This window comes from Lucilia sericata, unplaced genomic scaffold (assembly GCF_015586225.1).
Source record: "Lucilia sericata isolate MDLA Ls3-8-SP2 unplaced genomic scaffold, ASM1558622v1 Contig000317F_arrow, whole genome shotgun sequence".
In the NCBI taxonomy this organism is placed as follows: Eukaryota; Metazoa; Arthropoda; class Insecta; order Diptera; family Calliphoridae; genus Lucilia; species Lucilia sericata.
Genome location: NW_023994341.1, coordinates 176,451 through 203,115, shown reverse-complemented (window position 1 = coordinate 203,115; position 26,665 = coordinate 176,451). Strand labels below are relative to the sequence as shown.

The window sequence follows — 26,665 nt, the reverse complement described above, 5'->3', positions numbered from 1 at the left end:
AGAACAGAACTAGAACAGAACTAGAACAGAACTAGAACAGAACAGAACAGAACAGAACAGAAGTAGAACAGAACTAGAACAGAACTAGAACAGAACTAGAACAGAACTAGAACAGAACTAGAACAGAACTAGAACAGAACTAGAACAGAACTAGAACAGAACTAGAACAGAACTAGAACAGAACTAGAACAGAACTAGAACAGAACTAGAACAGAACTAGAACAGAACTAGAACAGAACTAGAACAGAACTAGAATAAAACTAGAACAGAACTGGACAAGAATTAGAACAGAACTAGACAAGAATTAGAACTGAACTAGACAAGAATTAGAACTGAACTAGACAAGAGTTAGAACAGAACAGAACAGAACTAGAACAGAACTAGAACAGAACTAGAACAGAAGTGGAACATAACTTGAAAAGAACTACAACAGAACTCGAACTAACCTCAAATTTAATTTTTTGCTTTTTAAATTTTAAGAAAACATTTTTGATGACATTGCAGTTGTCAACCTTAGAAAAGAAAACAATTGAAAATGTTTCTTTTTCACTTTTTTTTTTTAAATTAACAAAATACCTTTTACATTCATTTTAGCTTATTAATATTGTGTAAATAATCACAATATTTTTATTTATAGAATTTTTTTAAATTTGATTTTTAGCCAAAGAATTCATTTGTGTGTTTATTTATAAGAGTTTTGCATATGTAAATGTTTATTACAAAATAAATAGCAGTATTTTTTTCAGTTAAATTATTAATACTTATTATATCATACGTTGCTTATTTTTTGCATTTCTTGCTCATATTTGTAAAATAAATTTTGAATAATAGAAAACTATTACTCAACGGAAATTATTAATGAATATTGTCATATAAAGCAAAACGTTTCGCTGTTTATTTTTTCAAAAATTCATTTTCTAAATCTCGTGACTTAGTTAAATGTTTTACGTCATTCAGAATGTCTGGCAAAAATGCACTTTGTTATCTTTACAATGGTTTAGAAATTTATAAATAAAACAAAAACTAAAGGGTTTGTGATAAGTTAGTTTACAAATTGGCGCTATTTTTTACAACATTTTTTTTCTAGTTTAACCCAATTCTATTAAACTGTTTAGTTCCTCACTATAAAATTTATTGGAAAATCCTCTAGTAAACCTAAATTTATTGTTATTTATATGTCTACAACTTTATTATCAGTTTGTACGACATTTAATAATTTGTTTGACCCAATTTTGTTTTGCTGCACCCCGCCCTTTCCTGTTCTAGTCATAAATCCCCTGAAAATTTATAAATAAAATTTTTGATTAATTTTTCTTTTACAAAAAATCAAACCTTATCAGTCAGTATTAGAAACAAAAATCTTACAATGCAACTTCGTTATCAATTTGAAATGCATGTCATTTCATTTGTCTACATTGTTGCTGGTATTTAATATTTTATGGTTCTTTATAATTCAAAGGTTTTTTTTTACTTGTTGACATTTTATCATTAAATGCACATTATAGTAAGAGATAAAAAATCAATCAAGTGTGACCGGAGTTGAGCTACTTAAAGAAGATTTTCAAAAAAAAGTTTTAGTTCCCATGACATAAATATAAATTCTTAGGAACCTCCATCATCAAACAAACAATATTCCTCAGCAGGCTTAAGAGATTTAAAAGAAGGCTTTTGTTTAAGTTTAATTAGCATTAAAAGATTTCAAATTTTCAAAGAAGCAAAATGCATACAATTCATAAGCCGCAGACAACAGGAAGCAGAGGCTGGGAACATTTAAATTTTGTTTTACTAATAACTTTGTTCATTATAAAAACTGTCAATACTTTTTAGTATTAACAATAAATCTAATGCCCACAATATTACAACAGAACTAGAACAGAAATAGAATAGAACTAGTACAGAACTAGAACAGAAATAGAACAGAACTAGAACAGAACTAGAACAGAACTAGAACATAACTAGAACAGAACTAGAACAGAACTAGAACAGAACTAGAACAGAACTAGAACAGAACTAGAACAGAACTAGAACAGAACTAGAACGGAACTAGAAACTAGAACAGAACTAGAACAGAACTAGAACAGAACTAGAAACAGAACTAGAACAGAACTAGAACCAGAACTAGAACAGAACTAGAACAGAACTAGAACCAGAACTAGAACAGAACTAGAACAGAACTAGAACAGAACTAGAACAGAACTAGAACAGAACTAGAACAGAACTAGACAACAGAAGAACTAGAACAGAACTAGAACAGAACTAGAACAGAACTAGAACAGACTAGAAACTAGAACAGAACTAGAACATACTAGAACAGAACTAGAACAGAACTAGGAAACAGAATAGAACAGAACTAGAACAGAAACTAGAACAGAACTAGAAACAGAACAACAGGAACTAGAACAGAACTAGAAACAGAACTAGAACAGAACTAGAACAGAACTAGAAACAGGAACTAGAACAGAACTAGAACAGAACTAGAACAGAAAACAGAACTAGAACAGAACAGAACTAGAACAGAACTAGAACAGAACTAGAACAGAACTAGAACAGAACTAGAACAGAACTAGAACAGAACTAGAACAGAACTAGAACAGAACTAGAACAGAACTAGAACAGAACTAGAACAGAACTAGAACAGAACTAGAACAGAACTAGAACAGAACTAGAACAGAACTAGAACAGAACTAGAACAGAACTAGAACAGAACTAGAACAGAACTAGAACAGAACTAGAACAGAACTAGAACAGAACTAGAACAGAACTAGAACAGAACTAGAACAGAACTAGAACAGAACTAGAACAGAACTAGAACACAACTAGAACAGAACTAGAACAGAACTAGAACAGAACAGAACAGAACTAGAACAACTAGAACAGAACTAGAACAGAACTAGAACAGAACTAGAACAGAACTAGAACAGAACTAGAACAAGAAAGAAAAATAAAAAAACTAGAACAGAACTAGAACAGAACTAGAACAGAACTAGAACAGAACTAGAACAGAACTAGAACAGAACTAGAACAGAACTAGAACAGAACTAGAACAGAACTAGAACAGAACTAGAACAGAACTAGAACAGAACTAGAACAGAACTAGAACAGAACTAGAACAGAACTAGAACAGAACTAGAACAGAACTAGAACAGAACTAGAACAGAACTAGAACAGAACTAGAACAGAACTAGAACAGAACTAGAACAGAACTAGAACAGAACTAGAACAGAACTAGAACAGAACTAGAACAGAACTAGAACAGAACTAGAACAGAACTAGAACAGAACTAGAACAGAACTAGAACAGAACTAGAACAGAACTAGAACAGAACTAGAACAGAACTAGAACAGATCTAAACAGAACTAGAACAGAATCTAAACAGAACTAGAACAGAACTGGAACAGAACTAGAACAGAACTAGAACAGAACTAGAACAGAACTAGAACAGAACTAGAACAGAACTAGAACAGAACTAGAAAACTAGAACAGAACTAGAAACAGAAACTAGAACAGAACTAGAAACAGAACTAGAACAGAACTAGAACAGAACTAGAACAGAACTAGAACAGAACTAGAACAGAACTAGAACAGAACTAGAACAGAACTAGAACAGAACTAGAACAGAACTAGAACAGAACTAGAACAGAACTAGAACAGAACTAGAACAGAACTAGAACAGAACTAGAACAGAACTAGAACAGAACTAGAACAGAACTAGAACAGAACTAGAACAGAACTAGAACAAAACTAGAACAGAACTAGTACTCAACTGAGTTAGAACTAACATGAACTTTTTATTTAAAATTCTACAATTCTTAAATTTTTCCTTTAATTGTTTTTTTACTCTTTAAACCAATTTATTAGCTAACAAATGAAAATTATACTTTTACTAATAATGAAAACATTTAAAAGGTATCTTTGTATAGCAAACATGCATTAGGTTGCATGCCACTAACTGTTTTAGAAAACTGGTGTGCGTTAAAAAAAAAAAAACAAAAAAAACTTTACTAGGCTAGACCCAAAATTCCACAGAAACCTAGAGAAATTAACTAAACTACTACGTTTAAGCTAAAAAAAATGAACAGCCAGCCAGCAAGTTCAAAAATCAATGTTTGCCAAAATGTTATTGACTTTTAAAGCAAAATAGTACAGACAATAAAAATTTATTATTGTACACAAAAAAGTTTTTGTATAAAACCTCAATTAGTGGCAAAAAATAAAAACAAACTTAGACAAAAATATTACCAAATTTTGTTACCAATCCTTAAGTCCTCTAGAGATAGAAAGAGAGAGAGAGAAGGAAAACTATAATTGTTGCCAGGATGTTTTAAATACTTTACTTAGTGTTTGTATAGTTAAGTGTTTTAAAAAAGCCACAGGTGGGTTAACCACATGTTAAACTAAGACTAAACTGTGTTCAACTGTCAGACAAATATTAGTATGAGAAAGTTTTCATTGCTATAACACACATACACACATACACAAGCCAAAAGGAATAAAATAGAGAAAAATGTTTAAAAACAATTTAAATTTAATAGAATAATTTGTTTTCAAAATATTAACATAAAAAATTTACAAAAAAGTATTAATTTTATAATTTTTGAAAAAGTAGCAAAATACTACTTTTTTAAAATTCAAAATTTTCTGCAAATTATTTAAAATTTCTTAAGTAATGAAAAAAATCAATTTAGTGCAATTTTTTAAATAGTAGTAGAAATAGTACCTTTTTAAAAATATAAATTTTCAAAATTTATAATTATTTTTCTTTACTGCTAATGATTTATATACTAAAAACTGCAAAAATTTTCATTCTAGAGACAATTTTGAAAAATAGTAGTAGAAATACTACCTTTTTAAAAATCACAATTTTCTAGATTTTTTCATAATTTAACGTTATTTTGCCTTAGTCCTAATGATTGGTAGACTTAAAACTGCAAAAATTTCATTTTCTAAAATAGTAGTAGAAAAACTACCTTTCTAAAAATCAAAATTTTCTAGATTTTTTTATAACGTTAGGCTATTTTGCTTTGATATTAATTAATGGTAGACTAAAAACTGCAAAAATTCAATTTTAGCCGCAATTTCTAAAATAGTAGTAGAAAAACTACCTTTTTGAAAATCAAAACTTTCTAAGTTTTTTCAAGATTTTAAGTTTTTACCTTAGTTTTAATGCAATTTTTTCATTTTAACGATAATTTCTAAAATAGTAGTAGAAATACTACCTTTTTAAATAACGAAATTTTCTTGATTTTTTAGGATTTCTAATTATTTTTCTTTAGTGCTAATGAATAATATACTAAAAAATTTCTATTCTAACAACAATTTTTTAAAATAGTAGTAGAAATACTACCTTTTTGAATATCAAAAATTTCATGATTATTTCATGATTTTAAATTGTTTTAATTTATTTTGGGTAAATGCTAATGTTCTACATACTAAAAACGGCAAAAATAGTCATTAATTCCAAAAATTAAAAAAGTAGTAGAAATACTATCTTTTTCAAAAATTAAATTTTTCGACATTTTAGCTATTTTTCTGTTAGTGTATAATATAATTGTGCTAAAATGTTATTTTTGTCTATTAATTCCACAAAGCAAAATATTAGTAGAAATGCTACCTCTTTTCAACAGCAGCTTTTTAATAAAATTTAAGTAAGTTTCAATATTTTAAGTAATTTTGAAGGTAATATAGAAGAAAAATATATTAAATTAATATTTTTCTACGTTTTTAAAAAAAGTAGTAGAAATACTACCTTTTTCAAAATTAAAATTTGACAAATTTCTTAATTTTTATGTTAATGTATTATAAAATTATGCAAAAATGCAATTTTAAGTCATTAATTCCCAAAAGCAAAATAGTAGTAGAAATACTACCTTTTTTAAAACGTATTATTTTAATGAAATTTTAGTTTTATTATCAAGTTTAAAGTTAAATTTCAATAAAATTATGTTCAATTAAGATTTTTGTACGTTTTTCAAAAAAGTAGTAGAAATACTACCTTTTTTAAAAAGGTTATTTTTAATATAATTTTAGCTTTTTTTTAAATTTTAAAATTTAAGAAGTTAACTTTCAATAAAATTATGTTCAATTAAGATTTCTGTAAGTTTTACAAAAAAGTAGTAGAAATACTACCTTTTTTAAAATTTTAGTTTCTGTTGTTGTTAATTTTTATGTTAGTTTATTATAAAATTAGGCTAAAATATGATTTTTAAGCACGTGTATTATACAATTAGGTCAAAATGTGATTTTTAAGCACTTTTCAAAAAGTAGTAGAAATACTACCTTTTTTAAATTTGCAGTTTTTATGATTTTTTTGATATTTTCTTTAAGAAATAATTTCAAATAAATATATTATTTGTTTATTTACAAATATTTAACATTTCTAACATTGTTTTTGTAGCACAAAAACAAAATTGTATTTGTTTAAAATAGCCGAAACAGCATACGCCAAAACACCTGTTCTTTCTAAAGAGTATGTATTACCATTTCTCTGCCAAAAATTCAAAATATAATAAGTAGTATCTATGCTATCATGGTGGTCGTTATCTTATCAGTTTGGGGGCAAAGAGAAAAGAACTCACACACCCACCCATCAAAAGATGTTCAGCGACCTTTACAAATATTGTATTTTTCTTGATTCTATTTACACAAAAGTGTGTTTGAAGAATTGTTTGATTTGTTTTGTTTTAACATAATTTACAACAAATCAATAAAGCCGCAAAGAATTTTGACACAAAATGAATTACATGAAGTTTATAGGTTAATGACATTTGGTAGGAGGGAAAAAGTCATCATCATTTCTATAATTCTAAGTTTTAGAGTTTTTCACCTTTGGCCACCTTAATGTCTTTATATTCACCACTCTTTAGCCAAGACAACAACCTTGTATGTGTATGCTAAAGCTTTAGCTTAACAGTAAAGTTTTGCTGTTATGTTTTCTACTAACAGTGGAGCTAAACAGTGAATATTCACATAGTTTTTTTCTGAATAAGTTTTAATGTAATTTTCTCTCTCTCTCTCTCTCTTTTTCATACAGCAAATCCAAAATGATTTAACCTTTGAAGATACCTTTGATATCGATCAATTCGAAGATGCTGCCTCATCGACTAAACTACGTAGTGCGCGTGACCTGGACGAAAAAGCCTTTATCGAAGATGAACTCCAACCAGTGGATGAGGCCGACAATGAGGGCTCCTCCTCCTCTAACGATGGCAGTTGGTTAATGCAAAGCGTTAAGCGTGTACGCCGTGAGCTGGGCCGCCTATTCGGTAGTGAAGAGAAAAAATTGGTGGCCGATAAGAAGCATGCCAAAAATGCCGCCAAATTGGAAAAGCAACGTAAACGTCAGGCTAAATTGGCGGAAAAACAAAAACGCAAAGCAGCCAATGCGGCACGCAATAACAAGGCTAAAAACCGTTTGAATAAACGTCAATCGTATGGTGATGAAGTTGAGGGTTCCGGTGATGATACCGAGGGTTATGGCGAGCATGATACTTGTAGGAACAAAACTTTCTAAACTTTTTTTTCTTGCCTTTAAATAAAAACTAAACATTTTCTTCTTAAAGGGCAAACTTTGTTCAGCTTAAGTGAACCTTGGATGGATGAATATCGTCTGGGTAAAGGTAATGCTAGATTTATGGAATTGCAACAACAAATCCATGAAGGTTTCTTACATTTCATCACTGATAACTATGGCAATGATGAGGATGAAGATTCTTATTTGCATACCACTTTAATAAGAGTAGAGTAAGTTTTTTGGTTTCTTTGGCACAAAAAAGCTCTTTTACTTAACCGCTATCCCCTCTCCCCCTTTTAGACCCACCCATGATAGCTTTTTTATACATGTTATTGTACAAATCGATTTGCCTGAAAGATGGAGCGATTTTGGTCAACGTTTCCAACAGCATTTGATGGGCTATAAGAAATTGGGTGATACTTTCGGAGCCGATGCCGATAATAGTTATTATTTCAGACGTGTTAGAGGTAAGTAACTCTATAGGTTAGGGTTATAATTGTTTAGGAAAACCTGACTTGCTAACTTTTTTTTTTTTGTAAAAAGTACTGGAAATTAATTTGAAAAATTTTGTTAATTTAAACTTTTAAATTAAAAAAATTTAAAGTAGTTTTTGGCAAACAGGGGTAGAAATTAGACAAAGGTCTTAAATTAAGCTTAAACACTCTATACATAAACATACAAAAACAAAACATTTTCTTAAACATTTCAAAAAAAAAAAAAACATACTTAAAACACTCTATTGTAAATTAATCATTCAAACAAATCAAAAAACAAAACCCCCCCATCATTCATTCAGATCTTCAAGATCACGAAAGAGTCGATCTGACGGACGACTACAATCACAATGGCGCTGAAACTCATCATCAAGGTGAAGGTGTAGACATGAACAATGCTTATCATGGTGCTGGTGAAGGTACAGCCACACATCATACAAATAACGCAGCCGGAGCTGGTGGTCATTACGATAATGCCGGTGGTCATTTTGACTTTGATGAATGTGATGAACAGGGCAATTTCGAATGTCGCAACGGTCAAATTATCAAATGTGATAATCTCTGCAATAACTATGGCGATTGTGATGATGACAGTGATGAGGATACGGATATTTGCAATAAATACAATCATGAAGAAGTTGATGAAGATTTGGATGAAGAAGAAGATATTGTGACATCACAAGAGGGCCATCGTGGTGAAGGTGAGACCACCGATACACCCAATTATGATGATAATACTGCCTACGATCCTTATGATTACGATAGAGAGCAGGAAATGGAAAGAGAAAGACAAATGGAAATACAACGTGAAAGAGAGCGTCAAATCGAATTGGAACAGGAGAGACAAAGACAATTGCAACACGAACGTGAAATGGCCGAACAAGAACGTGCCAAGCAATACGAAGCCGAAAGAGAAAGAGAGGAACAGGAACGTGCTAGACAATACGAAGAACAACTTGCTCGCGAAGAGGAGGAAAGAGCCCGTCAATATGAATTGGAAGAACAGGAAAGAGAGCGACAAGAACGCGAGAGAGAAGAACAAGAACGTCGTGAACAAGAAATGGAATATGAACGTGAACATGGTCAACCCGATCATGATCAAACCTATGGCCATGAGTATCAACCAGAATCCCAACCGGGTCACGATCAAACCTATGGTCATGAATATCAACCACAACCTCAACCTGGACACGATCAATCATATGGTCAACCACAACCGGGACACGATCAATCATACGGTCAACCACAACCGGGACACGATCAATCATATGGTCAACCACAACCGGGACACGATCAATCATATGGCCATGACTATCAGCCCGGAACAAGTGCAGAAGATTCCGAAGCCAATCTATACGATTGTCATGCTAATCCCCATGGCTATTTCATTTGTCAAAGTGGTGAACCTGTACCTTGTGCCAATGTCTGCGATAATCGTTACGATTGCGAAGATGGCAGTGATGAATTGTCATGTGATGCAGGTAGATACCATATTACACATACTATATTCAAGCATAATCCAACAGCTACTACAACAATAACCATAACGAAAGCAAAAAAAAAAAAAAAAAAAAAAACACTGAAACTACCCAGCACCTTAACACACTCATACAATCTTCGTTTTTGAAGAAAAAGCTTTTTAACTTTAGTCTTATATACGGGTATTCTACTAATCATGTTGGTCTGTAGTTTGAAAAAAAAAATGGATTCGTACTAACTCTTCACCAAAAAGAAACCTGGAACTTTTAAGCACTTCTCTAACAATTCATTACAAAGTTAAAAAACCCATTTATAAACTCATTTTAACCTTTAAAAAAGCTCATTATTAGCATTAACTTTAAAGCTGAATACAAAAAGCTTTAAAACATTAAAAAAACATCAAACGGGTATCTAGCATATTCTATGTAAAATTCATAAAATTTAGTCAAAAAATAACTTAAAGCTTTCAAAAGCTTTTCATTACATAAAACGCTTTTCATTAAATAAAAAGCTTTTTCATAAATTTCTTTCAAAATCATAAATCCTTCCAAAAAATCATTTAAAAAACCCGAAAATTCATTAACTCATTAAAAGCTTTTTGTAGTTTTTAATAAAAATTTGCAAAAGCTTAAAGTTTTTGACAAAAAAAAATAAGTTCTATAAAAAGAAATGTATTTAATTTAGGGACGGAATATACTCCAGCATTTTTAAATGATTTTTAAGAAATTTTGGAAAAAAGCTTTCAAAAGCTTTATAAAAACTTTTACATTTTATGACAAAAGTATTAAATAATGGCAACAAAGTTTAAATAAAATCAAAATAATTTTTACCATTTTAAGCTAAAGCCTGTAATTTGCATAGAAAAACTTTAAGCTTTCAAAAGTTTTGTGGAAATTTTTAACATTTTATAACATAAGTTTGCAATTTTGTTCTAAATGATTAAATAAAATCAAATAACTAATTTCCTGGAAATTTTGGAAAAAAAGCTTTTAAAAGCTCTAAAACAATTCTTAACATTTTAAGTCAAAAGTTTTAATTTTTGTAAAAAAATAAAAAAATATATTTGAAGAATTTTAAAAACGCTTTTTGAAGCTTTTTCAAATCACATTTTAAACTGTTTTTGAAAAAGAGCTTTTAAAAGCATTTTTTTAATTTGAAAATTTTTTTTTAACTTGAAATGGTTATTTTTATCAAAATAGTTTAAAAAATTTATAAAAAAACATTTTTTTTTTTAATTTTAGAAGAGGAGCTTTGGAAAGCTTTCTGATTTTTTTGAAGAAGTTAAAAATAAACGAATTTTTAGCTTAAAATTATATTTTTTTGATAATAAAACTTTAAAAAATTGACGGTTTTCGTTAAAAATCACAAAAAATATTGTAAAAGCTTTTGAAAGCTTTTTTAAAAATGTAGAATTTTATATGATTTTGTTATGAAAAATTTAAGATATTAAAACCTGAAAAACTTTGGGACCATTTACTTACTTTTACTAAGTAGGTTTAGTAAAAGCTTTTAAAATTTATAACGTTTTTCTCATTCATTCATTATTGTAATTATTTTAATCTAAATGTCATGATTGAAATTTAAAAAAAAATACTAATATAAATTTAAGGACTTAATTAGAACTTTGTAACTAAAACCTGTAGTTTTGGAGAAATTTTTGTAGGGGGACAAATTAACAATCTGTAATAATATATATGTAGAACTAAAACTTAGTTTTAAGTAACAAAAAAAATTGTGTGTTTTTAAAGTACTGTCTTTATGTCCCATATAAATTTATAAAGCTTTCTATAGCTTATACTTGGTCTTCAATGTGTATGTCTTGTAATCCGAAAAAAATATATATATTCCTTCCCTACCTACCACAACTCCTTAACTCCCATAACTTTTGATAATTCCTCCCTCAAAACAAATCTGTGTCTTTGTTACTCTATGTGTTTGTGTTTCTGCGTTACAACCTCCAAAAAAAGCTCTTTTCCCGGCTTTGGCTTTATGTTTGTTTAGCAACCTAAGAAAAAACATTTTCTTTATCATAATTTTAAAAAACCCAACTCAAAATTCCTTTAGACACACCCACCGAAGAGGCTCCCGTTGATGAAAACGTTTACGAAAGTGAACATGAATCTCACCATGTACCCGAATTTGAAGCTTCCGGCGAAGATTATGTGCCCATTACTGAAACCAGCCCTGTTTACACCAGCATTTATGATGGTGGTTGCCGTGGCGATACCACTTTCACTTGTTCCGAAAGTGGCAAAACCATTTGCGAAGAACAATTGTGCGATGGTGAAGAACAGTGTCCCGATGGTGAGGATGAAATGAACTGTCCTTCGGAAGGTTACGATGAAAATGGCACCGATGGAGAAACCGAATATGAACCTGGTACTGTGTTTGTGTTATCACTCAATCACTCACTTTCTGTCTGTCTCTGTTTTTGTGTATTACATTTATTATTGTGGTTGTGTGTGTGTTTCTGTACCTTTTTTGGAACATGTCCTCTCATAGCTGACAGGTTACCAAATCATATTGTTTGTTCCCTTTCATCATTATTGTGTGTGTTTTTTCAATCCCTTAAAACATTTCCTTTTCATCAGAAAAGTTTAAAAGTCATTAAGTGTTTATATTTAAAGAAGACTTTTAGAGATTTATTCGAATAAAAACCGGTTTTAATTCGAATATAAAACAGCATATATACCAGACAACAACTTACATTATATATGACGGTAGTGTTAGTTCTGTTCTAGTTCTGTTCTAGTTCTGTTCTAGTTCTGTTCTAGTTCTGTTCTAGTTCTGTTCTAGTTCTGTTCTAGTTCTGTTCTAGTTCTGTTCTAGTTCTGTTCTAGTTCTGTTCTAGTTCTGTTCTAGTTCTGTTCTAGTTCTGTTCTAGTTCTGTTCTAGTTCTGTTCTAGTTCTGTTCTAGTTCTGTTCTAGTTCCGTTCTAGTTCTGTTCTAGTTCTGTTCTAGTTCTGTTCTAGTTCCGTTCTAGTTCTCTTCTAGTTCTAGTTCTGTTCTAGTTCTAGTTCTGTTCTAGTTCTAATTCTAGATCTGTTCTAGTTCTGTTCTAGTTCTGTTCTAGTTCTGTTCTAGTTCTGTTCTAGTTCTGTTCTAGTTCTAGTTCTGTTCTAGTTCTAGTTCTAATTCTAGATCTGTTCTAGTTCTAGTTCTGTTCTAGTTCTGTTCTGTTCTGTTCTGTTCTAGCTCTAGTTCTGTTCTAGTTCTGTTCTAGTTCTGTTCTAGTTCTGTTCTAGTTCTGTTCTAGTTCTGTTCTAGTTCTGTTCTAGTTCTGTTCTAGTTCTGTTCTAGTTCTGTTCTAGTTCTGTTCTAGTTCTGTTCTAGTTCTGTTCTAGTTCTGTTCTAGTTCTGTTCTAGTTCTGTTCTAGTTCTGTTCTAGTTCTGTTCTAGTTCTGTTCTAGTTCTGTTCTAGTTCTGTTCTAGTTCTGTTCTAGTTCTGTTCTAGTTCTGTTCTAGTTCTGTTCTAGTTCAGTTCTAGTTCAGTTCTAGTTCAGTTCTAGTTCAGTTCTAGTTCAGTTCTAGTTCGGTTCTAGTTCAGTTCTAGTTCAGTTCTAGTTCAGTTCTAGTTCAGTTCTAGTTCAGTTCTAGTTCAGTTCTTGTTCAGTTCTAGTTCAGTTCTAGTTCAGTTCTAGTTCAGTTCTAGTTCAGTTCTAGTTCAGTTCTAGTTCAGTTCTAGTTCAGTTCTAGTTCAGTTCTAGTTCAGTTCTAGTTCAGTTCTAGTTCAGTTCTAGTTCAGTTCTAGTTCTGTTCTAGTACTATTCTAGTACTATTCTAGTTCTGTTCTAGTTCAGTTCTAGTTCTGTTCTAGTTCTGTTCTAGTTCTGTTCTAGTTCTGTTCTAGTTCTGTTCTAGTTCTGTTCTAGTTTCTTCTAGTTCTGTTCTAGTTCTGTTCTAGTTCTGTTCTAGTTCTGTTCTAGTTCTGTTCTAGTTCTGTTCTAGTTCTGTTCTAGTTCTGTTCTAGTTCTGTTCTAGTTCTGTTCTAGTTCTGTTCTAGTTCTGTTCTAGTTCTGTTCTAGTTCTGTTCTAGTTCAGTTCTAGTTCCGTTCTAGTTCAGTTCTAGTTCAGTTCTAGTTCAGTTCTAGTTCAGTTCTAGTTTAGTTCTAGTTCAGTTCTAGTTCAGTTCTAGTTTAGTTCTAGTTCAGTTCTAGTTCAGTTCTAGTTCAGTTCTAGTTCAGTTTTATTACTTTACATTATAGACTGCACTTGGCTACTGTAGACCAGACTTTAAAAAATTTTTGAACGGTTGCTTCTTTTAAGTAATCATTAATTTTTGAAGTACATAGTTATAATTTTAAGAATATGTCTGCATAGTTTCATTGCAGCTCTTAGTTATTTTAAAAAATGTTTATATATTTAAGCGGTTACTTTTCCAAAATAACCATTAAAATTTTGTTAATATTTTAGCATTATGTATAAAGAACAAATTCACCTGTTACTAAAAACAAATCAATGCATATATCTCTTAACTTACTTAGCTAACATTTTGTATGTGTTTTCTGTTAATATTCTGTTGAAAAAATATTTACTTTTTTATGATTAAATTAATATGTGAATTTTTTATTTTTCAAAAAAAAAAAAAATTCAAATGAATGAACAGAAAGCGAATGCGAAGAAAATGAATTCAGATGTGATAATCGTTGTCTACCCAAAGAATATTTATGCAATGGTGTTCATGAATGTGGCGACAACACCGATGAATTAAATTGTCCCGAAAAAGGTGAGCTTTTTTATAAAATTTTATTTAACTTATTAAAAAAACCATGGAAATCAGAGTTAAGGAAAAACCTTTAGAAAATTTAAATTTTGATAAAAAATTTGAATATTTGTGGTTAAATCTTAACTATTGTTTTTCCATAGTTTTATATTTTTAAGTTTATTTTAAGTTTATTCATGTTTTGATATAATTTGCATAAAACGATTTTGAGTTATTTTTCGTAAGAAATTTATTTTTAGTTAAAAACACTTGAAGTTTTTTGGTTTGAAAATTAATTTAAATATTTTCATGGCATTTAACAGAAAACAGATCATTTTTAGTTTTAAGTGTTTGTTTCAGAATAATCTATAGTTTTTCAATTAATTTTTGCCAACATAATGACCCTGAAAATAATATTTACCAATAACAAAAGTTCAAATGAAATAATCTAAAACCAGTGATTAAAATTACTAATATATTAGTAACCAAAATGCATATTTTCTCCTATGCATACGTATGTAATATTAAAATATAAATATATTTTATGAATATAATATATTTAATTGCTACCATTCGAAATATTTCTAGTATTTTTGCTAAAAATATTTACCCATACAAACTATTGCATATTACAGCTTACAGACAAATATAAAATGTTTTCACATACAATATATTACGCAGCAACTCGCTAACATATTTATAATACCCACATATATTTCATATGGCTTGCCTATAATATTAAAATATTTTCCTACACAAATTATTCGCAGTCAACAATATTGAAGCCATGCGAGCAGTAATATACGAACATGAAATGTACGCAAGCAGAGCATATATGTGCCGACGAAAACACGAAACAAAACGATAGTCGCGACTATCAGGTTACAATATTTTTACTATCAAACTTAAATATTATTTACTATAGGAAATGACTTATGGTCTAAAATTTAACATTTCATGTTGAACTTGAAAAATTATAAAATGTGAAAAATGTATGCAAGATATAACCAAATTTTATTTAGAAAATAATTGAAAACGTTTATATCTATGTATGTTTTATGTATATTATGGGAAAAATGTATGCATGAAATAACCAAATTTTAATTAGAAAATTTTTGAATTGAATTATTGAATGTATGTATTTATTAAATTTATGTTTAATTTTTATGTGGAGTATTAAAATGTATGTATTTGTATTGATTGTAATATAATTAGAAAAAAATTATATAAATACTTAGAGGATCATATGAATGTAAAAATATATTCAAATATGCAACACCATTTATATCTGGTTTTGTATATACATACAGTGTCTCTCATAATTATTCGAATTTGGGTAAACTATAAAAAGAAACCAAATTTAATAATATATTTTGTGTGCAAAATAAATAAATTAATTTGTTATATTGTCTAGATAGTCCTTATGTTTGATATCACGCTTTTTAAAACTTGAAAAATTTGCATTGACTTAAATTAATTGTGCTTTTTTAAAAAAAGTCCATGAAATTGCCTCACAAAAGTATACGAATTTTTCCTGTATTTCATATTTGATCATATTATACGCAACACAAATTTTAGAATCGAATGGTTTTTATGCGTAATATTGTTTTAAGGGGTTACTATCCACGGAAAGGATATATTTTTGGCCCATTTGGTCCACAATTTTGGGGAATTTGTACCCTCTTTTCATGTAAAATCATTAAAATGGCGATTTTTGGCCATAATTGCAAATTTTTCTCCTTTTTTCCAGATATAAAACAAAAATTTGATATTGGGACTTAAAAGACCCCTTGGGGTATCTAAAAATAATATTTTTTGTTACAAGAATCTGTATTTAAACGTTCCAAGATAAATTATTCGGATCATTCTTCTGTCGCTAGTTCAATATATTGGAACTTAAGTCCATTTTTATAATACTACGATCAACTATTTTCGGGGAAAGTTTTCTGGTATATATTCTTTTAGATATCAGCTTTTATACATTTTAAGTTTTCAATGTGTTGTGGAAGTGTAAAACTCCAAAACATGCCTCGAAGAAGCACCATTCAAAATAGTAAAATCATTATTTTTATATACCAATGGCCTCCGTGCTGCATGGCACGATATCATTATGATCACATCAAAAATGTTGATATGTGTTTAAATATTATTTACTATGATCAAATTAAAACCAAAATTTAGGACTTACAGTGTTATTGTAACGGGCTACATAAGCGTGAAAGTTACGAGTAGTAAAAACTGAAATCTACTATATAGGATGACGTTTTGTTAAGGCATGTTTTGGGGTTGTATACCGCTATAATATATTGAAAATTTAAAATACATTAGTGCCAATATGTACTTGAATATACACTAGACAACTTTGTCGGAAAATATCGTCCCTAGAGGTACGAAAAGGGACTTATGATCCAGATAATTCAATTAGAAACTGAAAAACGATACCAAAAAATACATCTTGGAACGTTTAAGTACAGATCCTTATAACAAAAAATATTATTTTTAGATACCCTATGGGTTCTATTAAATTCCAATATTAAATTTTGGTTTTATCTCTGGAAAAAGGGTGAAAACATACAAATATAGCCAAAAATCGCCATTTTAATGATATTACATGAAAAGGGGGTACAAATTCCCCAAAATTGTGGACCAAATGGGTCAAAAATATATCCATGCGGTTGATAGTAACCCCTTAAAACAATATTAAGCATAAAACCATGCGATTCTAAAATTTGTGTATCGTATAATATGATCAAATATGAAATATGGGAAAAATTCGCATACTTTTGTGAAGTAGTTTCATGGACTTTTTTTAAAAAAAGCACAAATAATTTAAGTAAATGTAAATTTTTCAAATTTTAAGGGGCGTGATATCAAAACTAAGGACTATCTAGACAATATAAAAAATTAATTTATTTATTTTCCACACAAAATATATTATTAAATTTGGTTTCTTTTCATAGTTTACCTAAATTCGAATACTTATGAGAGACACTGTATGTATGTATGTAAGTATGTGTGAAACAATAACAAAAAACACATTCGTCATAAAAATGACCTGTAACAGCACTTTTCTTTCCTACTTTTCACGCACATTCCATAACGGTGGATTACGATAGGTCATTTTTTCCCTGAATTGGTGGAGGGAAGAAGATATGTACGTGTGATGCAAAAATACATTCGTCATAAAAATGACCTGTAGTAGAAATTCTCTTCCTACTTTATCATTTTACGCACATTCCTTAACGATGGTTTACGCAAGATCCTTTTTTTTGCTTTACTTGAATTTGTGGTGGGGAGAAGAGGAAAGAAATATCATTATTATTTAGTCTCTCTCATGCAAATTCAAAAGGTTGGCAATGGCATATGCAAATTTATTAACACCTATATATTTTTTTCTTCGCGCCTGTTCATTCATTATTGTAAGATAATTGAGTGTATGTAATAATAATTTATAGAAATGTGACACATGCATATGAAAAACATACTTGTATATGTATGTAATACACTCATACATTTTTGTTGTTTTAACCTTTCACAATGTAAAATTACAAAAACAAATTTTTATGTTTTTATGTCCCCTCTTAATTTTTTGCTATCCTGTTACAAATTTCTAAAATACCTATAATTTCCTTCATTATTGATCATTTCATAGACACTACTAATGCATTACTACCTGTTTACAAACTTATTGTCATCCTGTTACAAACAATATGTTTAAATATAGCCTGTAAAAACAATTTTTTACATATATACATATTTGAATATATTTTTACATTCATATGATCCTCTAAGTATTTATATAATTTTTTTCTAATTATATTACAATCAATACAAATACATACATTTTAATACTCCACATAAAAATTAAACATAAATTTAATAAATACATACATTCAATAATTCAATACAAAAATTTTCTAATTAAAATTTGGTTATTTCATGCATACATTTTTCCCATAATATACATAAAACATACATAGATATAAACGTTTTCAATTATTTTCTAAATAAAATTTGGTTATATCTTGCATACATTTTTCATATTTTATAATTTTTCAAGTTCAACATGAAATGTTAAATTTTAGACCATAAGTCATTTCCTATAGTAAATAATATTTAAGTTTGATAGTAAAAATATTGTAACCTGATAGTCGCGACTATCGTTTTGTTTCGTGTTTTCGTCGGCACATATATGCTCTGCTTGCGTACATTTCATGTTCGTATATTACTGCTCGCATGGCTTCAATATTGTTGACTGCGAATAATTTGTGTAGGAAAATATTTTAATATTATAGGCAAGCCATATGAAATATATGTGGGTATTATAAATATGTTAGCGAGTTGCTGCGTAATATATTGTAAGTGAAAACATTTTATATTTGTCTGTAAGCTGTAATATGCAATAGTTTGTATGGGTAAATATTTTTAGCAAAAATACTAGAAATATTTTGAACAGAACCATTTTTTAAATATGCATATTTTTAAATATGAGGTAAATGCATATTTATTGCAAAGTCAAAAATAAAAATATAAAATCATCTACTAATATTTAAACTCTGTCTAAAACACTGCTATTCACAGCAGTAACCAAGCAAACATTTACTAAGCAGACTTAAAACAAATTTTATATCTTTTATCTTATTGCATAGACTTCAAAATGTTTGCTGGGCTTTTCTGTTACAAAACCCTAAGGTCATATTGTTTGCTTGCCACAGTATTTAATGTAAAATATTGTTTTTGAATATATTGTTGTGGGTGTTAACAAACCATACAAGAGATTAGTATTAAATAAATTCTAACATACAAATTATGTTTTACCCAAAAGTTTTGACACATTTTTTGCCAAAAAAAAAAAAAAAACAAGAACGGAGGAGTTTTCATTTAGTTTGGAAGAGAAAGTATAAAATATTTTAATTAAAACTATTTTAAATACAAACACAAAAACTATTGGTGAAATGCAAGAGATTAGATTACGAACCATTTAATTTAAAGTTAAAAATTAAACATTAGACTAGACTATAGACTAAACTATGGACTAGACTATAGACTAGACTATAGACTACTCTGTAGAGTAGACTATAGACTAGACTATAGAGTAGGCTATAGACTAGACTATAGACTAGACTATAGAGTAGACTATAGACTAGACTAGAGTAGACTATAGACTAGACTATAGACTAGACTATAGACTAGACTATAGACTAGACTATAGACTAGACTATAGACTAGACTATACACTAGACAATAGATTAGACTATAGACTAGACTATAGACTAGACTATAGACTAGACTATAGAATAGACTAGACTAGACTAGACTAGACTATAGACTAGACTATAAACTAGACTATAGACTAGACTATAGACTAGACTATAGACTAGACTATAGACTAGACTATAGACTAGACTATAGACTAGACTATAGACTAGACTATAGATTAGACTATAGACTAGACTATAGACTAGACTATAGACTAGACTATAGACTAGACTATAGACTAGACTATAGACTAGACTATAGACTAGACTATAGACTAGACTATAGACTAGACTATAGACTAGACTATAGACTAGACTATAGACTAGACTATAGAATAGACTATAGACTAGACTATAGACTAGACTATAGACTAGACTATAGACTAGACTATAGACTAGACTATTGACTAGACTATAGACTAGACTATAGACTAGACTATATACCAGACTATATACTAGACTATAGACTGGAGTATAGACTAGACTATAGACTAGACTATAGACTAGACTATAGACTAGACTATAGACTAGAATATAGACTAGACTATAGACTAGACTATAGACTAGACTATAGACTAGACTATACACTAGACTATAGACTAGACTATAGACTAGACTATAGACTAGACTATAGACTAGACTATAGACTAGACTATAGACTAGACTATAGACTAGACTATAGACTAGACTATAGACTAGACTATAGACTAGACTATAGACTAGACTATAGACTAGACTATAGACTAGACTATAGACTAGACTATAGACTAGACTATAGACTAGACTATAGACTAGACTATAGACTAGACTATAGACTAGACTATAGACTAGACTATAGACTAGACTATAGACTAGACTATAGACTAGACTATAGACTAGACTATAGACTAGACTATAGACTAGACTATAGACTAGACTATAGACTAGACTATAGACTAGACTATAGACTAGACTATAGACTAGACTATAGACTAGACTATAGACTAGACTATAGACTAGACTATAGACTAGATTATAGACTAGACTATAGACTAGACTATAGACTAGACTATAGACTAGACTATAGACTAGACTATAGACTAGACTACAGACTAGACTATAGACTAGACTATAGACTAGACTATAGACTAGACTATAGACTAGACTATAGACTAAACTATAGACTAGACTATAGACTAGACTATAGACTAGACTATAGACTAGACTATAGACTAGACTATAGACTAGACTATAGACTAGACTATAGACTAGACTATAGACTAGACTATAGACTAGACTATAGACTAGACTATAGACTAGACTATAGACTAGACTATAGACTAGACTATAGACTAGACTATAGACTAGACTATAGACTAGACTATAGACTAGACTATAGACTAGACTATAGACTAGACTATAGACTAGACTATAGACTAGACTATAGACTAGACTATAGACTAGACTATAGACTAGACTATAGACTAGACTATAGACTAGACTATAGACTAGACTATAGACTAGACTATAGACTAGACTATAGACTAGACTATAGACAAGACTATAGACTAGACTATAGACTACACTATAGACTAGACTATAGACTAGACTATAGACCAGACTTTAGACTAGACTATAGACTAGACTATAGACTAAACTATAGACTAGACTATAGACTAGACTATAGACTAGACTATAGACTAGACTATAGACGAGACTATAGACTAGACTATAGACTAGACTATAGACGAGACTATAGACTAGACTATAGACGAGACTATAGACTAGACTATAGACTGGACTAGACTATAGACTAGACTATAGACGAGACTATAGACTAGACTATAGACGAGACTATAGACTAGACTATAGACTAGACTATAGACTAGACTATAGACTGGACTAGACTATAGACTAGACTATAGACTGGACTAGACTATAGACTAGACTATAGACTGGACTATAGACTAGACTATAGACTAGACTATAGACTAGACTATAGACTAGACTATAGACTAGACTATAGACTAGACTATAGACTAGGCTATAGACTAGACTATAGACTAGACTATAGACTAGACTATAGACTAGACTATAGACTAGACTATAGACTAGACTATAGACTAGACTATAGACTAGACTATAGACTAGACTAAAGACTAGACTATAGACTAGACTATAGACTAGACTATAGACTAAACTATAGACTAGACTATAGACTAGACTATAGACTAGACTTTAGACTAGACTATAGACTAGACTATTGACTAAACTATATACTAGACTATAGACTAGACTAGACTATAGACTAGACTAGACTATAGACTAGACTATAGTCTAGACTATAGACTAGACTATAGACTAGACTATATACTAGACTATAGACTAGACTATAGACTAGACTATAGACTAGACTATAGACTAGACTATAGACTAGACTATAGACTAGACTATAGACTAGACTATAGACTAGACTATAGACTAGACTATAGACTAGACTATATACTAAACTATAGACTAGACTATAGACTGGACTGGAGACTAGAGTATAGACTAGATTATAGTCTAGTCTGTAGTCTAGCCTATATTCTAGTCTATAGTCTAGTCTATAGTCTAGTCTAGACTATAGTTTACAGTCTTTACTATAGTCTTGGGTACAGTCTAGTCTATAGACTAGACTATAGACTATGGACTAGACTATAGAATAGACTATGGACTAAACCATAGTCTAGGCTACGGCATAGTCTACAGTTTTGACTATAGTCTAGTCTATAGTCTAGTCTGTAGTCTAGTCTGTAGTCTAGTCTATAGTCTACTCTATAGTCTAGTCCATAGTCTAGTCTATAGTGTAGTCTATAGTCTAGTCTATAGACTCTAAACTACATTAAAGACTAGACTATTTTCCAGGCTATAGTCACAACTATAGTCCAGTCTATAGTCACAATTATAGTCCAGTCTATAGTCGAAGCTATAGTCCAGACTATAGTCGAAACTATTGTCCCGACCATAGTCGGTACAATAGGACAGGGTGCATTGGAAGCTATAGTCTAGACTATAGTCGAGTCTATATCCAGACGGTGGTTATTAGTAGAAACTATTTCTAAACTGTAGGCGAAGCTTCTTAAATATTGACTATTTCAATTTTAAAATTTCCTTCAGAAAGTTTTTTTATATTTTACTTTATTTAATAGCGTTTATGTGTGTGTGTGGGTTTTTTAAAACCACAAATTTTTAATCAAAAATGTAAATTTTACTTAAATAAATCTTTATTTTCGCCAGTGCTCTAGTTTGGTGTTATATATTTTTTTTACTAAAAAAATTATTACAAAAATATATAAAAATACTAAAAAAACAGAAAATGAAGATCTAATTAATAAACCACACATACAAATAAAGAAAATTTGCATTTTTACATGTATGTAAAAAAAGGGAAAAGGAACTGACAAACAACAATACAAACTCCCACAAACGTTGGTAATCATAAAAATTACCATGTTCAAGCATTTCATTCATTCATTCATATACACTCAGTCATTCAGTCATTTACTCATGCATTTAGAGAGTATGAGTGGCTGTATGTGTTGTAATAAACTGTGTTATTGTTATTGTTGTTGTTATGGTTGTTTTTGTGCGAACCAACCATCAACATCCGTTAGTAATTTGTAAACATAACCGAAAATAACTCCCCAAAGGAATGACGGGAGAAAGAGAGTTGGAGAGACATATGCAGAACAATGGGCATGTTTTGAAGGGGTGAGAAGTTTTGTGTGGTTTGGCTGGTTACAAAAAGTACCAAAAAAGTAATTTTTGAAAAAGGTGTTTTTTGGGAACTTTAATGTAATTTCTTTTAAAATAGCGAGAAAATTTAAAAAAGTACCAAAAAAAGTACTTTTTCAAAAAAGTACTTTTTTGTAGAAATTAGTGCATTTTCATTAAAATCTTGAAAAAATACTTAATTTTGAAGCAATATATCGAATTTCGAAAAAGTACCAAAAAAGTACTTTTTGCAAAAAGTACTTTTTTGAAAATTCATGTTTTAAATATAACCAAAAATAAAGTTTTAATGTTTTTTTTTTAACAAAAATAAGTTTTCCTCCAATATTCCCCCTTTTTCTGTTTAATTTCCCTTTAATCCTTAACTAAATTTAATATTTTATAAAAAATTCAGTTTTTCACTACTTTTTTTGGTTTATTACATTTTGCCACTTTTTTTCTACTAAACTCTCAACACTCTCTTAACAAGGATATAAAATAATTTTTGCATATTGCAAAAAAATCCTCTAAACTTTGTACATGATTAAATTTTTGTACACAGATTTCATTTTTTGCTATAACAAACAACTGACACTCCTGCTGCTAAAGCTTTACACTAGTTTTTTGTCATTTTGACAATCATAACAACAACAAAATGGCAAAGAAAATTTTTAAATCTAGAAGTAGCACTTACTTTAGAAAACATGACTCCCAATCTGTAAAAAAAGGGGGGAAATCCAAAAGGCAACAGCAGCATATTCATAAGGTTAAAAGCACTTTGCAACATTAGAATTCTGGATAACACACACACACAAACTTAAGTAAACCTGTAAAGAAGAAAAAAAATTATAAACATATAGATGAAGTAAATGTGTAGAGCTATAAAAAAATTACAAGAAATTTAACTAAATTGTTTTGATAAACTCATAAAACATAAACACTTAATAGGTCTTTTGTGTTGTGCTTGAAGAAAAAAAAAAAGACACAAAAAATTAAAATTTTTAAATTTAAACATTAATGGGGAACTAGTTAACAATACGACTGCTTAGTTCCAATAAAAATATTAATGAAATTGTTGTAATAAATTAGAAAATTTCTTTCAAGCAAATCAATTCAGATTTTAATTGTGCTATAAATCCTAGGAAAAACAAGTTGAGCAAACAAATCGTATTGCAAACTAAAAGAAAAGGCCTGAAATTATATATTTCAACAAAAAATCGTCAACGAATAAAATTTTATTCGAATAATTTGTAACGAATAATCGTTTAAAAAGTATAACAAACTCTTACTAAAACATTTTTAACACCAAAAACCAACTTTTTTTGCAAATCCTAAACGAATAAAAAAATTAATCGAATAAAATAATCGAATAATTGCTAGATTTCAAGCTATAAATCCTAAGAAGAGCAAGGAAATTCAACAAAACTTATGGAAATGTAAGCAGAAATGCTTAAAAGTTTAAATTTTAGCCGAAAATCGCCAACGAATAAAATTTTATTCGAATAATTTGTAACGAATAATCGAACGATTAAACGTTTAAAAATTATGCCAATTATTGGTAAATAAAATTGTACAATTGAAACCTATAGCGCATAACAACAAAATTTATTAGTTTATACAAAGATTATTCGAATAATTTTTTTAATTTTTTCGGATAAAAACCGATTATTCGTTTAATTTTTCAAAATAATTTCGATTAAAATATTCAAGATTATTTGAGTTCAAAATAATGTTAATGAAATTTTCAGCACAAAGTTGTTTGCGGATAATTTATTCGAATAAAAAACCGGTTGTTCAGATAATTTTCGAAAAATATTATAAATATAAAAAGAAACTTGTTTTGACTATGTGATATGCTATTATTTCAGCTTAAATCGGCTACGAATAATTTATTCGATTAAAAAAACGGTTATTCGACTAATTCTTCAAAATACTTTTTATCTAAAATTCAAATTAGTTTTCATTTTATAAAGTTTTTCTTGTTTTTTTTTTTCACATAAAACCGTTAACGAATAATTTATTCGAATAAAAAACCGGTTATTCGAATAACTTTTTAATAATATTTTTAAACTACATATCAGTTTTTTTTAAGTTTTACGTTTATCAAGTTGGTTTAAAGTTTCAAATGTTTTTGAATAATTGAAGTACGAATAATTTATTCGCATAATAATCCGGTTATTCGAATAATTTTTTGAAAGTCACATTTTTATCTAAAATTTAACTTTCTCTTACGTTTAAAAAGTATTTTTTTGATTTTTTTTCATATGGAATACTTAACGAATAATTTATTCGATTAAAAAACCGGTTATTCGAATAATTTTCTGAAAAATATGTTTCAAAGTCATATTTTTATACAAAATTCAACTTACTTTTAAGTTTAAAAAGTATTTTCTTGATTTTTTCCATATGAAATCCTTAACGAATAATTTATTCGAATAAAAATCCGGTTATTCGAATAATTTTCTGAAAAAAATTTTCAACTACATATCAGGTTTCCTTAAGTTTTACAATATTTTTAGTTAGTTTTTGAACAATTGTTGTACGAATAATTTATTCGATTAAAAACCCGGTTATAGAATTATTTTTTTGAAAGTAATTTTTTTATGTTTTTGCTTTTAAGTTTATCAAGTTGGTTTTAAGTTAAAAAAGTTTTTAAACAATTGTTGTACGAATAATTTATTCGAATAAAAAACCGGTTATTCGAATAATTTTTTGAAAGTCATATTTTTATCTAAAATTTAACTTACTTTTAAGTTTAAAAAGTTTTTTTTTTGGGTTTTTTTTCCTATGGAATACTTAACGAATAATTTAATCGAATAAAAAACCGGTTTTTTATTCGAATGTAGGAAAATATTTTTTCATAGATAAATTTTTTTTTTTTTGGATTTTTTTAAGAAAACTTTTTCTAGCTTCTAAATTATTCGTTTAAAAACCGATTATTCGATTAATTTTTCCAAAAATATTTATGTTAAACAAAACTTTTTAAATTTTCACAATTTCCTAGTGATTTTGTTAATTTGCAACATTTTGGTTGCAACCACGTGCTTACAACTTGTCGTTTTGTTTATTTTCTTTGTTGCAACTTTGTTGCCGCAACATGTTGCTGCTATTGTTTTGTAAACTTTGTTTTTTGTTTGTTGTTTTTTTTTTTTGTAACTTGTGGTTCGTTTATTCGTTCGTGTGGTTGATTTTATTAGTCGTTCGTGGTCTCTTCGTAATTGCTGGTTGTTGCTGTTGGTCATGGTGGCGATGTTGGGGAGGTTGTATTGGTGATATTGTTGTTTATTGTCACCACTCTGCCAGCAAAAAACGATTTGTGGTTTTAATTTTCTATATTGTTGTTGTTTTCTTTTTGTTTCTTGAAGATTTTTCTTTATGATTTTTTTACAATTTCCTTCAGTGAGAAGCCAACTACAGAAATGGTGCTTGAACAGCATCAGCCACCAACCAGCCAACCATTGCATCCATGACTATTCACTGCTTTTTGCAA

General features: G+C 29.2%; 1 protein-coding gene across 13 annotated transcripts in view; it reads left to right on the top strand.

The window, feature by feature from the left end:
* Positions 1-26,665, top strand: part of LOC119603612 (basement membrane-specific heparan sulfate proteoglycan core protein-like) — a 223,110-nt gene that overhangs the window by 76,327 nt on the left and 120,118 nt on the right. For 12 of the 13 annotated variants that reach the window (XM_037955708.1, XM_037955707.1, XM_037955704.1 and 9 more), the window contains exons 3-8: positions 7,031-7,490; positions 7,560-7,740; positions 7,811-7,977; positions 8,307-9,485; positions 11,548-11,862; positions 14,090-14,209. In XM_037955708.1, coding sequence (XP_037811636.1) covers positions 7,031-7,490; positions 7,560-7,740; positions 7,811-7,977; positions 8,307-9,485; positions 11,548-11,862; positions 14,090-14,209 — 2,422 coding nt within the window. The remainder of the gene's footprint in view (positions 1-7,030; positions 7,491-7,559; positions 7,741-7,810; positions 7,978-8,306; positions 9,486-11,547; positions 11,863-14,089; positions 14,210-26,665) is intronic. The other variant, XM_037955705.1, reaches the window with a different exon arrangement.